Here is a 13,387-nt window from a genome sequence, read left to right on the forward strand (position 1 = left end):
CCATCTGCTCGAGGGCCGTGCATTCACGGCCTTCGTCGACCACAAGCCGCTGATCTTCGCGATGGGCAAGGTCACCGAGCCGTGGTCGGGCCGGCAGCAGCGTCACCTCTCGGCCGTGTCCGAGTACACGACGGACATCCGGCATGTCGCGGGGAAGGACAACCCGGTGGCGGATTGCCTTTCCTGGGCCGTCGCCCACGCAGTCCACCTCGGCATCGACTATGCCCGGATGGTAGAGGACCAGGCCGCTGACCCCGACGTCCAGGCCTTGCGGACCGCCGTCACGGGCCTCCGCGTCACCGAGGTGCCGTTCGACGGCGCGGGCGCGGCCCTCTTGTGTGACGTCTCCCTCGGGCGTCCTCGCCCCATCGTGCCCGCGGGCTGGCAGCGCCAGGTGTTTGACGCCATCCACGGCCTGTCCCACCCGGGCACGAGGGCCTCCCAAAGGTTGATCGCCGACAAGTTCGTCTGGCATGGCCTCCGGAGGGCCGTCCGCGGCTGGGCCAAGACGTGCCTCGCGTGCCAGCGCGCCAAGGTGCACCGGCACACCCAGGCCCCGTTGGCCCCGTTCACGGTGCCGGAACGCCGGTTTGACCACGTCCACGTGGACCTGGTGGGACCTCTGCCCCCCTCGCGGGGTTTCACCCACGTCCTCACCATGGTGGACCGCACCACCCGGTGGCCGGAGGCCGTGCCCTTGGCGTCGACGACGGCGGCGGATGTCGCGCAGGCTTTCATCGCCACCTGGGTCGCCCGGTTCGGCGCCCCCTCAGACATCTCGTCCGACCGCGGCCCCCAGTTCACCTCGGAGCTCTGGGGGGCGGTCGCGCAGGGGCTCGGGGTCCGGCTGCACCGAACCACGGCCTACCACCCCCAGGCTAACGGCCTGTGTGAGCGATTTCACCGCTCATTGAAGGCCGCGCTCCGGGCCGCCCTCCGCGACGGCGGCTGGGTCGACAGGCTCCCCTGGGTCCTGCTGGGCCTCCAGACGGCGCCCAAGGAGGACCTGCACGCATCCGCGGCGGAGTTGGTCTTCGGGCAACCACTGCGGGTGCCGGGCGAGTTCCTCCCCGACTCCACGGCACCATGGTCCACGGCACAGCAGCGCTCCGCTCTGCAAGAGACCGCCCAGAGTTTCGCCCCGGTGCCAACGGCATGCCACGGGCACCCACCGACGCACGTCGCCCCGGAGCTTCGCACGGCAGAGTACGTCTTCGACCGCCACGATGCCCACCGGACACCACTGCGGCCCCCGTACGACAGGCCTTTCCGCGTGCTGGAGACCGGGGCGAAGCACTTCACCCTGGACATCGGCGGTACTCCTGACCGCGTTTCTGTAGACCGCCTCAAGCCGGCCCACCTCGACGTGGACCATCCACCGCCAGTGGCCTGACCCCCGCGTCGGGGCCGCCCCCCTGCGGGCGGACCCCCGGCATCGCCCAGCCCCGCCGCCACGCCGCCCCCCGGTCCTGCAGCCGGAGGCATCCCAGATGGCATCCCTGCATCCCAGACGCCGCCAGTCGCCAGGGGGCGCTTCGGCCGGGTCATCCGTTTGCCCCGCAAACTGACCCTTCAGGTGCGCGGGGATTCTGGGGGGGCGCGTGTGGCGGACACGAAAGCACTGACGTGGTGACATCACCCCGCACACCAAGTGGGGATGGGCCACGCCAGCGAGAGAGGCATGGCCTCACGATATACACGGGGCGCGCAGCCCTGAGCAGCTTCGTGCTGCAGTTTGAGTACTTTCAATAAAGACTCTTTTATGAACCGCGTTGTCTGCTTGCTCCTTGCGTAAGCATTAGCGCGCGCAGCATCGCGCTTCAGTGTGCTCTTTTCAAAAGGCATTATTGTGCGACATTTCATTTGCCAAAGCGAGTTTGAACGGATGAGTGCGAGCAGATTGGACAGCCTGTTTAAGACTCCCTCTGAAGGATAGCATGCTCATTGAAGGAACACTGCCTGCAAAATATCAGGATGACAAATTAATGTCGGGCAGAGAATCAAACCCAAAGTAGACAGCTCAAAAGTGAATTCGCTTCCTGAAAATCTATCCTGTCAGCCGAGTTAGATCTTGTTTGCGCATCTTTATTTCCTTTTCACTTACAATTTGTTATAATAGCATGAGTTCCCTGACAAGGAAATTCTAAAGCAGGTTGCCTTTAGGCCCATAAAGAGTGTGTGATGGTTGCCAAACTGTGGCTACTTGTCAGTGCCACATCCATTTTAAATGCTGAGCATTAAGCAAGGAAGCAAGGCATACCATTTTAAAGCTTTTTGGTATGACTCGGCCGAGCCGACCTCCTATAGACATTCTAAACATTACACCAATGGGGCTGTTGCCTCTTTTCCACTTTCTCCTTGTTATAAATGCTAAACAAATTTCTTTCACAAAAATGTTAAGTAGGATCACATCCGATAAAGTGGACAGGAAGTGTAATTGCTTCTAAGTTAGCACTGGCCTGTTTAGCATTGCTATCTGTATCGCACCTAAGTCATGATGCAAGAATCTCCATTCAAATGTCCCATATTCTACCTTGATTTGCTTGGTGTCTACTAATCTCTGCGAAATTCATGTAAAAGAGCCCAAATGTCTCCTAATTACTTGTCTGCTGTAATTTGTGCACATAAAGCTCCGCTATGAGCCTTAGATCACCATAAAAATACATTTTGCTGTTTTGTTGGGTAGCTTGGCATTGGCTTCTCAACAATACCCACGGTAGGAAGGAATTTGGAGGATTTGGGGTGAGATAATCTGAGAGAAGGCCGAAAAGGTAAAATGAGGGTGAAAAAGTGTAGATAGATGGGAAAAGGGAAGGGAGCGAAAAATAATATATGGAACATAGTATGACAGCAAGGGATGATTTAAACATTTCCCTATTTTTGCATATGTACTAGGTATATGTCCACACATCACATGTGGATAAAAGCACAACATTGATATGATAGCCCAGCTAAATTGTACCTGCCATTTTCTGCAGAGATAAGAATATTAAGGCCAAAAAGCTCTGCTTCAAAAGGACCAGAAGAGAATAACCACCTTCAGAGGCCATTTTTCCCTGCAGAGCAGGGGTTGGCCTTTTTTTGGGCACCATGGTCCCCTTTTTGAAGCAATGTTTTACAGCCGGATGCCCTTCCTGCCGCCAACCCTGTTAGTCGCCTCTTGCGACACACAGGGAATTACCAGTGAACTGGTGCTCAATTTGCTGCCGACCTCAGAAGGATGACGGGCTGAGTCAACCCCCCTGGCATTAATTCAGCGATCAACCGAGATTCGGACAACCCAGGATCCTAGGATCCCAAGCCGGCACCCTAACCGCTAAGTCAACACCAGGCGTTAACTGTCTGCTTCAAAAGGACCATATTACTGATATTATTGACTCATGACTGCAACATCATTTTAATTGAGCAACCTATTCTGGTTATAATTTCTTTGAAGAAAGTCCAAAATCTGGGGGTAAAAAGTAGAAGTTGAAAAGAACCCCAAAATGTCTTTAAAAGAAGAGATGATGATGTGTGGAGCTGGTTGAGCAATCAGTTAATTGTCCAAGACAGATGGAAAGTTGATGCAGTTACCTAATTTACAGCAAAATTTGAATTATTTTCCAAGAAGCTTACACACCATTGAGTGCAATCTATCGATACACCCATCCATCCGTTAAAATTAATTTTCTATCTTTCCAAAATTGATGGTAACACTTTCACAAAACTTGGCGCAATCCTTCTTTATATCGGTCATTATCAAGTTTGTTCAAGCCACCCCAACCCACATTTACGTGGGTCATCATTGGGTCAAAAAGGTCAAAACAGCTTTTTTTAGCCATTACTGAAAGGCTAAGCATGGGCATTCAATCAAATTTGGCGCTTGACCTTCCATGGTCAGGACAAGGCAATCCACGGGATAATTGATCCTATTTTTGTTAAATAGTTTACATTTTTGATAAAGTGCAAGTACAGAAAGAAATGTAATTCATCAGGGCAGCCACCTTTTAATTTCCAATGATCGGATACTGGTTTCATGAATAAAAGTTAGTTGGGTTTTCAACCAACAATCAAAGTGCTATGACAAGCATTCTGGCAACTCAAAGTCACGGGAAAAGATAAAAAGCTTGTAAAGACCAGCAAGCAAAGCATCTGTTGCAACTTTCAGGGAAATTCAATGGAAGAATGCATTGCATCATTTAAAGAAAGAGTATCAGTAAATTGACAGGGATCAAAAAGCGTGTGTAATACACTAGGTAAGAGCGTGGCTTTAGAAACTCAATTATGAGCGTTTCCCATGCATGGCAGACAAATCCGGCATAATGACATGGCGCGTTAGCTCTGCGCACAGGGTTCGCCCTAATTAGGGAGATTAGGAGCTCCAAGCCAGTGGTTCGTTCCAGGCTGATGAACTGACCTGTGTGATGACCACTGCTGGCAGAACAGAAAAGGTAATGTTTGATTTCTGGTTCAAAGACATCTATATAATATGCTGCTGTGGAAGTTTGAAATTTGACTTTGCTGATTGTATAATTAGAAGAACCGTTCAGAGGTAACAATGGTGCTCCATTCAAACCTCAATACCAACATGGCAAAACCCTCAAAAAACTAAAACAGTGGACTTTTCTCAAAATGTATCTTGATCACTCGTGGTGTGAACTAAAATAATAGCTGGATGGATGAGTATACAATCTATCGCCACTATCCACAAGTGAAACCTGTGGATTGTAAATGCTTTTTAATAGGCAATTAAACTACTTCAGTTATAATAAAACTTTATATAAGCATTGCAGAATATTATATTTCTGCAGCACCATTTGTTCAGACAGAGCAATAACTCAAGATGATGCCATGAAGGTAGTATATGTACAGTCACGTGAAAAAGTTAGTACACCCCATGTAAAGTTTTGACTTTTTCAACATATTTCAACATACAGCTATTTGATGTTCATTTCAACAATATTGATAGATAAAGGTGATATAATATAACAAATATTATGAACATTTACATTTTGTAGTCCATTGTATAATTTAAATAAACATAAATGCAAATTTCGCATGTGGAAAAAGTAAGTACACCCCAACATTTATCACTACATCAAATACCTAAAATTAGAATCAGGTACACCAGCTCAGGTGCAAATGATTAGAACATCGTTAGAGAGGATCTTGGAGGAACCTGTCTTATTTAAACCTCAGACATTTAGTTTGGTTTGCTCTTTGTTGTTGAAGTGTGCAGCGTCACCATGCCTAGATCAAAAGAGCTCTCTGAGGCCTTCAGAAAGAGGGTTATATATGCCTACGAGTCTGGGAAGGGATTTAAAAAGATCTCCAAACAATTTGAAATGAATCATTCGACTGTCCGGAAGATCATCCACAAGTGGAGAAGATTCCAAACAACTGCCAACTTGTTCAGGCCAGGCCGCCCCAGCAAGTTCAGCCCGAGAGCAGACCGCAAGATGCTGAAAGAAGTCTCTTCTCTAAGAACCACAAAATGTCATCACGGGACCTACAGGTAGCTCTTGCCACTGTTGATGTCAAAGTGCACGAGTCTACCATTAGAAAGAGGCTGCACAAATTTGAACTACATGGGAGGTGTGCCAGGAGGAAACCTTTCCTGTCCAGAAAGAACATCAGGGCAAGACTAAAGTTTGCCAATGAGCACCAAGGTAAAGACCAGCACTTTTGGAACAATGTGCTCTGGACAGATGAGTCAAAGGTAGAGCTATTTGGCCACAGTACCAGAAGACATGTTTGGTGAAAACCAAAGACAGCATTTGACCACAAGAACCTGATACCAACTGTAAAGCATGGTGGTGGATATATTATGGTTTGGGGCAGCTTTGCTGCATCAGGGCCTGGGCAGCTCACCATCACAGAATCCACTATGAATTCTTCATTGTACCAGAGGTTGCTTGAGGATAATGTGAGGCCATCTGTCGGAGAGTTGAAACTCAATCGAAGGTGGACCTTGCAACATTACAATGACCCTAAACATACCAGTAAATCCACCGAGGAATGGCTGAAAAGAAAGAAATGGAGGGTTCTGGAATGGCCAAGTCAAAGCCCGGATCTAAATCCCATCGAGATGTTGTGGGGGGATTTGAAACGAGCTGTGCATGCAAGAAACCCCTCCAACATCGCACAGCTGAAAGAATTCTGCATGGAGAAGTGGGCAAAAATGTCTCCCAGTCGGTGTCAGAGACTGGTAGACACTTATAAGAAATGCCTACTTGAGGTTGTTTCTGCCAAAGGGGGCAATACCATCTATTAGAGCCATGGTTGTTCTTACTTTTTCCACCTGCAAAATTTGCATTTACGCTTATTTAAATTATACAATGGACTACAAAATGTAAATGCTTCATGATATTTGTTATACTAGGGCATGCCCGTACTATATATATATCTAAAATTATATCCCCCCCCTCTATTTACATGAAATGGTTTGGTCCAAAGCGAACGGCTTGTGAGTACGGTGACAATCCCCCCCCCTCTATTTACATGAAATGGTTTGGTCCAAAGCGAACGGCTTGCGAGTACGGTGACAATCCCCCCCCTCTATTTACATGAAATGGTTTGGTCCAAAGCGAACGGCTTGCGGAGTTTGGTAAAGAAATTGCCATAACGTGCACAAACGCGCAGGAAAGCGAAAGAATCGCAAATTAGTTTTAATTAGTTTTAAAACATAGTTTAACGCCAACATAGCGGCAACATAGTTTGCCAACGTGAAATAAATGAATACGCTCTCAAATGTGCCGTCCGAGGCAGAGTCTGTTCGGCACGTTCGGCACACGTGATAGCTCGCTGCTCTCTGATTGGTTGAATCGTTTTTTGGACATAGCTCGGTAACTACTTGTCCGATTAATATGAAACCTTGAAAAGGCACATCCTCGGGTCCCCAGCAATATACCTGGCAAGTTTAAAGTATATCGGACCCGTGGTTGTCGAGAAACAGCGGTCACAGACATACATACATACATACATACATACATACATACACACAGAGATTACTGGAATTATAGATAGATTGTATCACCTTTATCTATCAATTTTGTTGAAATGAAGATCAAATAGCTGTATGTTGAAATATGTTGAAAAAGTCAAAACTTTACATGGGGTGTACTTACTTTTTCATGTGACTGTATCTCTCCACCTCAGTACAAGCAGGAATAGGTTGAATAAAGGAGATATAATATATGATACAGATGTAGAGGCACAGAACAAAGCTGTTTATGACATGTATATGCTCATGGGTATAAGTTTACAAACTTCAGAACATCCGGCCCAGGAAACACAGGGTTCCAATACATTGCTTCCCCATGAATAGGGCAAAAACCTTGGGAATAGATCGACCCAAATGACCAAACCATTCCGTCAAGGAACAAACCAGCCCTGAGCCATGGCCACACAATCTCGGCTAAAACAAGTGAACCACAGATTTTGGTTTGTTGCTCAATGTACATGATGATCTTCAAAAGGACAAACATTGGGAAAAATGAATACAGATAGGTGCATATGTATTAGTATATACATACATTCATACATACATACATATACATATTTTGACGTTTTACTTTTGTTGTGGGATTGCGATGGAAAAACGGCAAAATATGTCGTGATGGTAATCCATAAGAGGATTGTGGTGTCGTATTGTGGTGACATTCCTGCCTTGTTTGGTTGTTTTCTTGAGATTTCATCCCTCTATGTTTTTCATTTTTATGCCTCTGCCAACGAAGTTGCCTGTCAGAATTAAAAACAACACCTACCAACACCTAAAGCCCTCCCCCTCCCCTTCACAGTGGGCCTGTGAAGAGATTTCCTTGTATCAGGACTAGGAGAAGGTTTTTCAAGTTCTTCCACTTCTTCTTTTTCTCTGTAGCTCTGGTGCTGTGGTGGCAGCATCATGCTATGGGGATGCTTTTCAGCGGCAGGGAATTTGAAACTTGTAAGGATAGAAGGAACAAAGAATGTGGCTAAATTGACTCAGGGGGTTGTATACTTATGCAAATTAGATATTTCTGTATTTCATTTTAAATTGTTTTATAAAAAAATCTTTTTTTTTAATTCCACTTTGACATTATGGGGTATTTTTTATAGATCAGTGAATTTTTTTTTCTATTTCATCCTTTTTTAATTCAGGCTTCAATACAACAAAATGTGAAAAGGTCAAGAGGTATGAATACTTTCTGAAGGCACATATACATACACACACACACACACACACACACACACACACATATATATATATATATATATATATATATATATATATATATATATATATACAGACTTGGCATTTAATATGGAATATTTTTTTTGTGGGAGTGAACTTACTTTTCAAGATGTCTTAGAACCAAAAGTTCATTGGAATTATGTTGAAATTATTCTAGATTTTGTTAATGTGACCTTTAAAAGAAACAAAAACCACATTTGACATTTCGAAACAAATAAATTGATCCTTGAAAGTGATGTAAACTGATATCGAACTCAATTCATGGACAGTACTGTGTTAAACTTCTGTGTGTTTTCCAGAAGTATCTCTTTATTTTGCACATTAGCCAAATTTTTTTTAAACAAAAACAAAAGTTAAATTACGACTGGGATTACCGACAGTAAAATTACAGTTCAGTACTTCGTGTAACCCCCACGAGCATTCAGGAGAGCACGTACACGTTAAGGCATGCTGTTCACGAGATTTGCCAAGGTTTGGACAGGAATCGCTTGCCATGCAGTGACAATAGCCTGCTGCAATTCACGCACAGAGGTCGGCTGCTGGTCCAAGTGGTCGATTTGACGCGTTAATTCTGCCCACAAGTTCTCTATCAGATTCATATCCGGGGACATGGCAGGCCACTCCATATGCTCTACACCACGGTCAGCAAGAAAGTGTTGGATCATGCGAGCACGATGAGGCCGTGCATTGTCATCTTGGAAGACAAAGTTTCCTCGAAAGGCTGCACGAGCAAATGGAAGCAATGTTTCTTCCAGAATGGCCCTGTACTTGAACTGGTTCAGGTTTCCATTCAGAACAACCAGGTCAGTTTTGCCCCCTGCATGAAACGCCAAACGGTCACCCCACCACCTCCAGCTTGGACTCTTGGCACTATACAATCTTTGTTGTAGGCTTCATGCACTTGTCTACGCACTCGGACGTGGCCATCTTGACGATAGACCAGAAATCTAGACTCGTCACTGAAGGTCACGTGATTCCAGTGTCCTGGCTGCCATTGACGGTGCTCTCTGGCCCACTGCAATCGGCGCTGGCTGTGTTGTCTGGTCAGGCGTGGCTTTCTCAGGGGACGCCTGGCACGATAGCTTGCTTGAACCAGTCGTTGGTTGACTCGCCTTCTCGATACAGGCACATTTGTCAGTTGCTGCCACTCAGCCCTAAGCCGATTAGCTGACTTGGTACTGCCATTGCGGACTAACCGGTGCAGCTGGCGATTATCCCTCCTTGTGGTTCTGCGGGGACGTCCTGGCCTCGGTATTGGAGTAGGGACACCCCTCTGAGCATTTCGTTTCAGGATCTTTGACACCTGACCTTGAGTGATGCCATACTGCCGAGCAATAACACGCTCTTTCATGCTGTAATTTCGTAAAGCCACCACTCCATGACAAACAGCATTGTCGAGTTGACGGACCATCTCCAGAGGAAGCGGCAATAACTTTTGGAGACGTGCAGCAGTTGTTTTCCACTAATACAGAACGCAACAACCCTTGTATACCCGACTGTGAAGCCAATCGTCAAATGCACCTGTCCGTACATTTTGCCACACCACCTGTGATATAATCCTGTTGTTGACTTCTTGCTGCGACAGACAATCAGTGACATGGTTCTTTTAACAAATAAATCACCAAAGTGTAAAAGAAACTCATCAGATTGATATACTGGGTTAAGAAAGTAAACCCAAGTCAAGAAAAAATATATATTCCATATTAAATGCCAAGTCTGTATATATATATTATATATATATATATATATATATATATATATATATATATATGTATATATATATATATATATATATATATATATATATATATATATATATTTATATACAATTATACATGTTGTACAAGTACTACTACAACTACAACTATTACGACTACTACTGCTATTACTACTACTACTACTACTATGACTACTACTACTGCCACTTTTAATGGCCCCGATTAATGCCATCTTCTCATATTTGGCCCATCTTTAACAAATCGGCTTAACAGACCAGATGATGTACATGATGCTTGACCAGATGATCAGATAATCATGATCAGGTCATGATGATGATGATGTTTATGGGAATTTGGCATTTCATCAGAATGTTGGTGATAACTTATCAATTATATTTAAAAAACACCTTTGGGTTTTATTTAACAACCACCTGCTAATACCATCCTCCTGCTAATACTATCCTCCAGACATGTCCTCCTGATGGATGGCGCACGCATTTATGTATAGCAGTACATGCTGTTCAGTTGGGTGACAGTTTATAGCTGAGTTGAGATTCACACCAAGGCCAGATAGTTCATATATACAGTATGTATGTATATCCAGTGTATTTATGTATATATATATATCATATATATATATATATATATATATATATATATATATATATATATATTTCCAAAAAAGTGTGGAATATTTAGTCCTTTGACAGCATAATAGTCACTAACTGTTAAGACTGCTAAGATTTCTTGGTGCCGGCCGTAAATGGATGAAAAGGTAATTATACTTCGGACGTAATTGAGTGAAAGGTTTTTGGTTATATTACTTTTCTACTTCTGGTAGGTGTGCGAACCAGTGAATCTGAGCCTGGTTCGCACACCTCTGAGAGTTCATAGAACACCTTAACCTGTGCAGTCTTGAGAAAAAGGATATTGTAAGTGTCTTTTAAACTCTTGCTTTGCGTTTCTGATACAGTCTATACTATAAATGTGAATTAGTAGATTTATTTGTTTATATATTTATATATGCTTCAAAAACTACAAAAGGTACTGAACTAAATCCAACCAATTCTTGGATGTTGTCTAAGGCTACCCCAAGTGTGGTTTCTGTCTGGTTAGTATATCTGGGGAGGGGGTTCCCGATGGGGGGAAGACCCCAATTCTCTCTATGTAAATGTGTATCGCATAGCGCCACCTGGTGGTCGTCGTTGTTACAAATCATCTTATTTCTCGGTATTACAAATCATCAGCTCTTACACGAGCATCGACTAAGTATACAGAATTTTTTTTTTTTTTTAAGAAAGTTTAAACAACTCGATAATATGCCGGGTGATGGTAATAATATGGTGATGTTGAAATCTGACTGAGAACAATTCAGATTTTTCAAAAAGTTTCATTTCACTCATATTAAGCGGAGGTTCAAACCAAAGCAGCCAAGACTGAGCTTCACAGCAAAGCAGAAGAGATTTTTGCTCACTCCATATATAAGCAGCGAGGATGATTGATGAAAGTGATGTCAGGTGACTTTTATGGAGTGAACAGGAGCAGAAAGTTTGTGAAGTACAACATGTTGTCTTTTGGTTAAAGCCAGGTAAAAATGCATCGTACTGTAGTTGAATAAATGCCGACGTTATTCTTATTTTTCAATAAATACCTGTATATATAATTCCAATGCCATGTAGGCCTATATTCGATTTCAATGTTTTTTTTTTTTTAATGGAGAAAGAGCTTTCGAGAACCAGAGTGCTCAGGAACCAATGACTTCGGTAACAAATGGCCTAAAAAAAAAAAACCTAGATGAAACAAAAATCCGAGGCAAACGAAATTCCAGTGATTAAAAACAAGGAGAAATGTTTATACACAAGTCGAGGGTCATGAAAGAGGTAAGGATTTTCAATCCTAGGAAGATGGGGACAGATGGAAAGCATGAAGGAAAAGCAATAATAAACATAACGCTGAAGGATGATTGATGGCAAAAGCAGAGTGAGAGCAGAAGGAGCAAACAGAGCCATGAGAGGGTCGACTGAACTCAGCGAAATCACGAACGGTCTTCTTCAAGGGAGACTTTTGTACAACCAAATAATGTATCACGTGGGAAAGATGCTTCAAAAAGGGAGAAGAGAGCGAAACACAAACGGGGAGGTAAAAATGAACACGAGATTCTCCCCACAAAGAAATCGAGACTTGGTGATGACAGATCGAAAGTTAATTTAGTTTTCGCGCAAAACTTTGCGCGAAGACGTTCGTCGGGAGAGAGAAAGAGGGAAGAGATCGGAGCGACCTTGAAAATCTGAGGGACCTTTACAACGGTCGACCATTGTGGATGTTGGCGAACACCTCGGAGTATTGGTCACGATCATCAGAAGAAAGCACGAACTCACCTGCCGCCAATGCGAGCGCCAGCAACGAGCAGCGCACGGCACAGCAACACATGGCGCTGCAGCTCCCCCGGTGCTCGGGTCTCCCGGGACCAGACGGGCTCGAGATCCGCCGGTGGGATCCACTCCTTGGCTGTGTCGGCGGAGATGCGAATGGGAAGGCAGCGGGTTTTCCTCGTGTGTGTATGTGTGTGTGTGTGTGTGTGTGTATGTGTGTGTGTGTGTGTATGTGTGTATGTGTCTCTCTCTATCCACGTTAATCCACGCCCCGGGCTGCTCCCCTCCTCCCTGTCCCTATTTCTCACCCTCTCGCTCTACCCCACTCCCACAGGCCCCACCCGCACTCTCCCCCAAGCCCCGAGCGCGCCTGCGAGGCAGAGCTGCTGCTAATCATTCGGCCTTTGTGTGCCGAAGTGCTTCGAGCGAGGCAATGGGGGCGGGAGGGGGGAGGGGAAGGGGGGTCTCGGCTCTTCGGAAAGAATATTCATTAAAAACTAAATCCGCAGCTCTCAGACCCCATGAACAGCGAGTTCGGTGGGAAAGTACCCATTAAGCTGTTCTTTCGCTTTGTATTACGGGGGAAACTGCTGTACTTTGCCCCATGGTATGTATGATTAATGTGGGTTACTGATATTAAAAGTGGTGCAAATCATACCGGTAACTGAATCTGTTTAAAAGACCGGTGGGTTGACGGGTTGGGCCGCACCAGCTCCGTTTAATGCAAAACGAACGACAGCGCGGGTCGTTATCAGGCACGCAAAGCATGGTCGGGGCACTGGCTCCCTGCACTCATGGCCGAGGCACTGGCTCCTGCACTCATGGCCGAGGCACTGGCTCCTGCACTCATGGCCGAGGCACTGGCTCCTGCTCTCATGGTCGGGGCACTGGCTCCCTGCACTCATCGTCGGGGCACTGGCTCCTGCACTCATGGCCGAGGCACTGGCTCCTGCACTCATGGCCGAGGCACTGGCTCCTGCACTCATGGCCGAGGCACTGGCTCCTGCTCTCATGGTCGGGGCACTGGCTCCCTGCACTCATCGTCGGGGTACTGGCTCCATGCACTCATGCCCGAGGCACTGGCT

The 13,387-nt window shown here is 45.6% G+C and overlaps 1 protein-coding gene across 2 annotated transcripts in view; it reads right to left on the reverse strand.

Annotated features, from left to right (window-relative positions):
* Window positions 1-12,712, reverse strand: part of LOC137428489 (inactive tyrosine-protein kinase transmembrane receptor ROR1) — a 296,494-nt gene extending 283,782 nt beyond the window's left edge. For both annotated transcript variants that reach the window (XM_068118421.2, XM_068118413.2), the window contains exon 1: window positions 12,309-12,712. In XM_068118421.2, the coding sequence (XP_067974522.2) occupies window positions 12,309-12,360 (52 nt within the window). In that variant the 5' untranslated portion in view covers window positions 12,361-12,712. The remainder of the gene's footprint in view (window positions 1-12,308) is intronic.
* Window positions 12,713-13,387: the final 675 nt, after the last annotated feature.

This window comes from Myxine glutinosa, chromosome 1 (assembly GCF_964187855.1).
Source record: "Myxine glutinosa chromosome 1, kmMyxGlut1.1, whole genome shotgun sequence".
Taxonomy (NCBI): Eukaryota; Metazoa; Chordata; class Myxini; order Myxiniformes; family Myxinidae; genus Myxine; species Myxine glutinosa.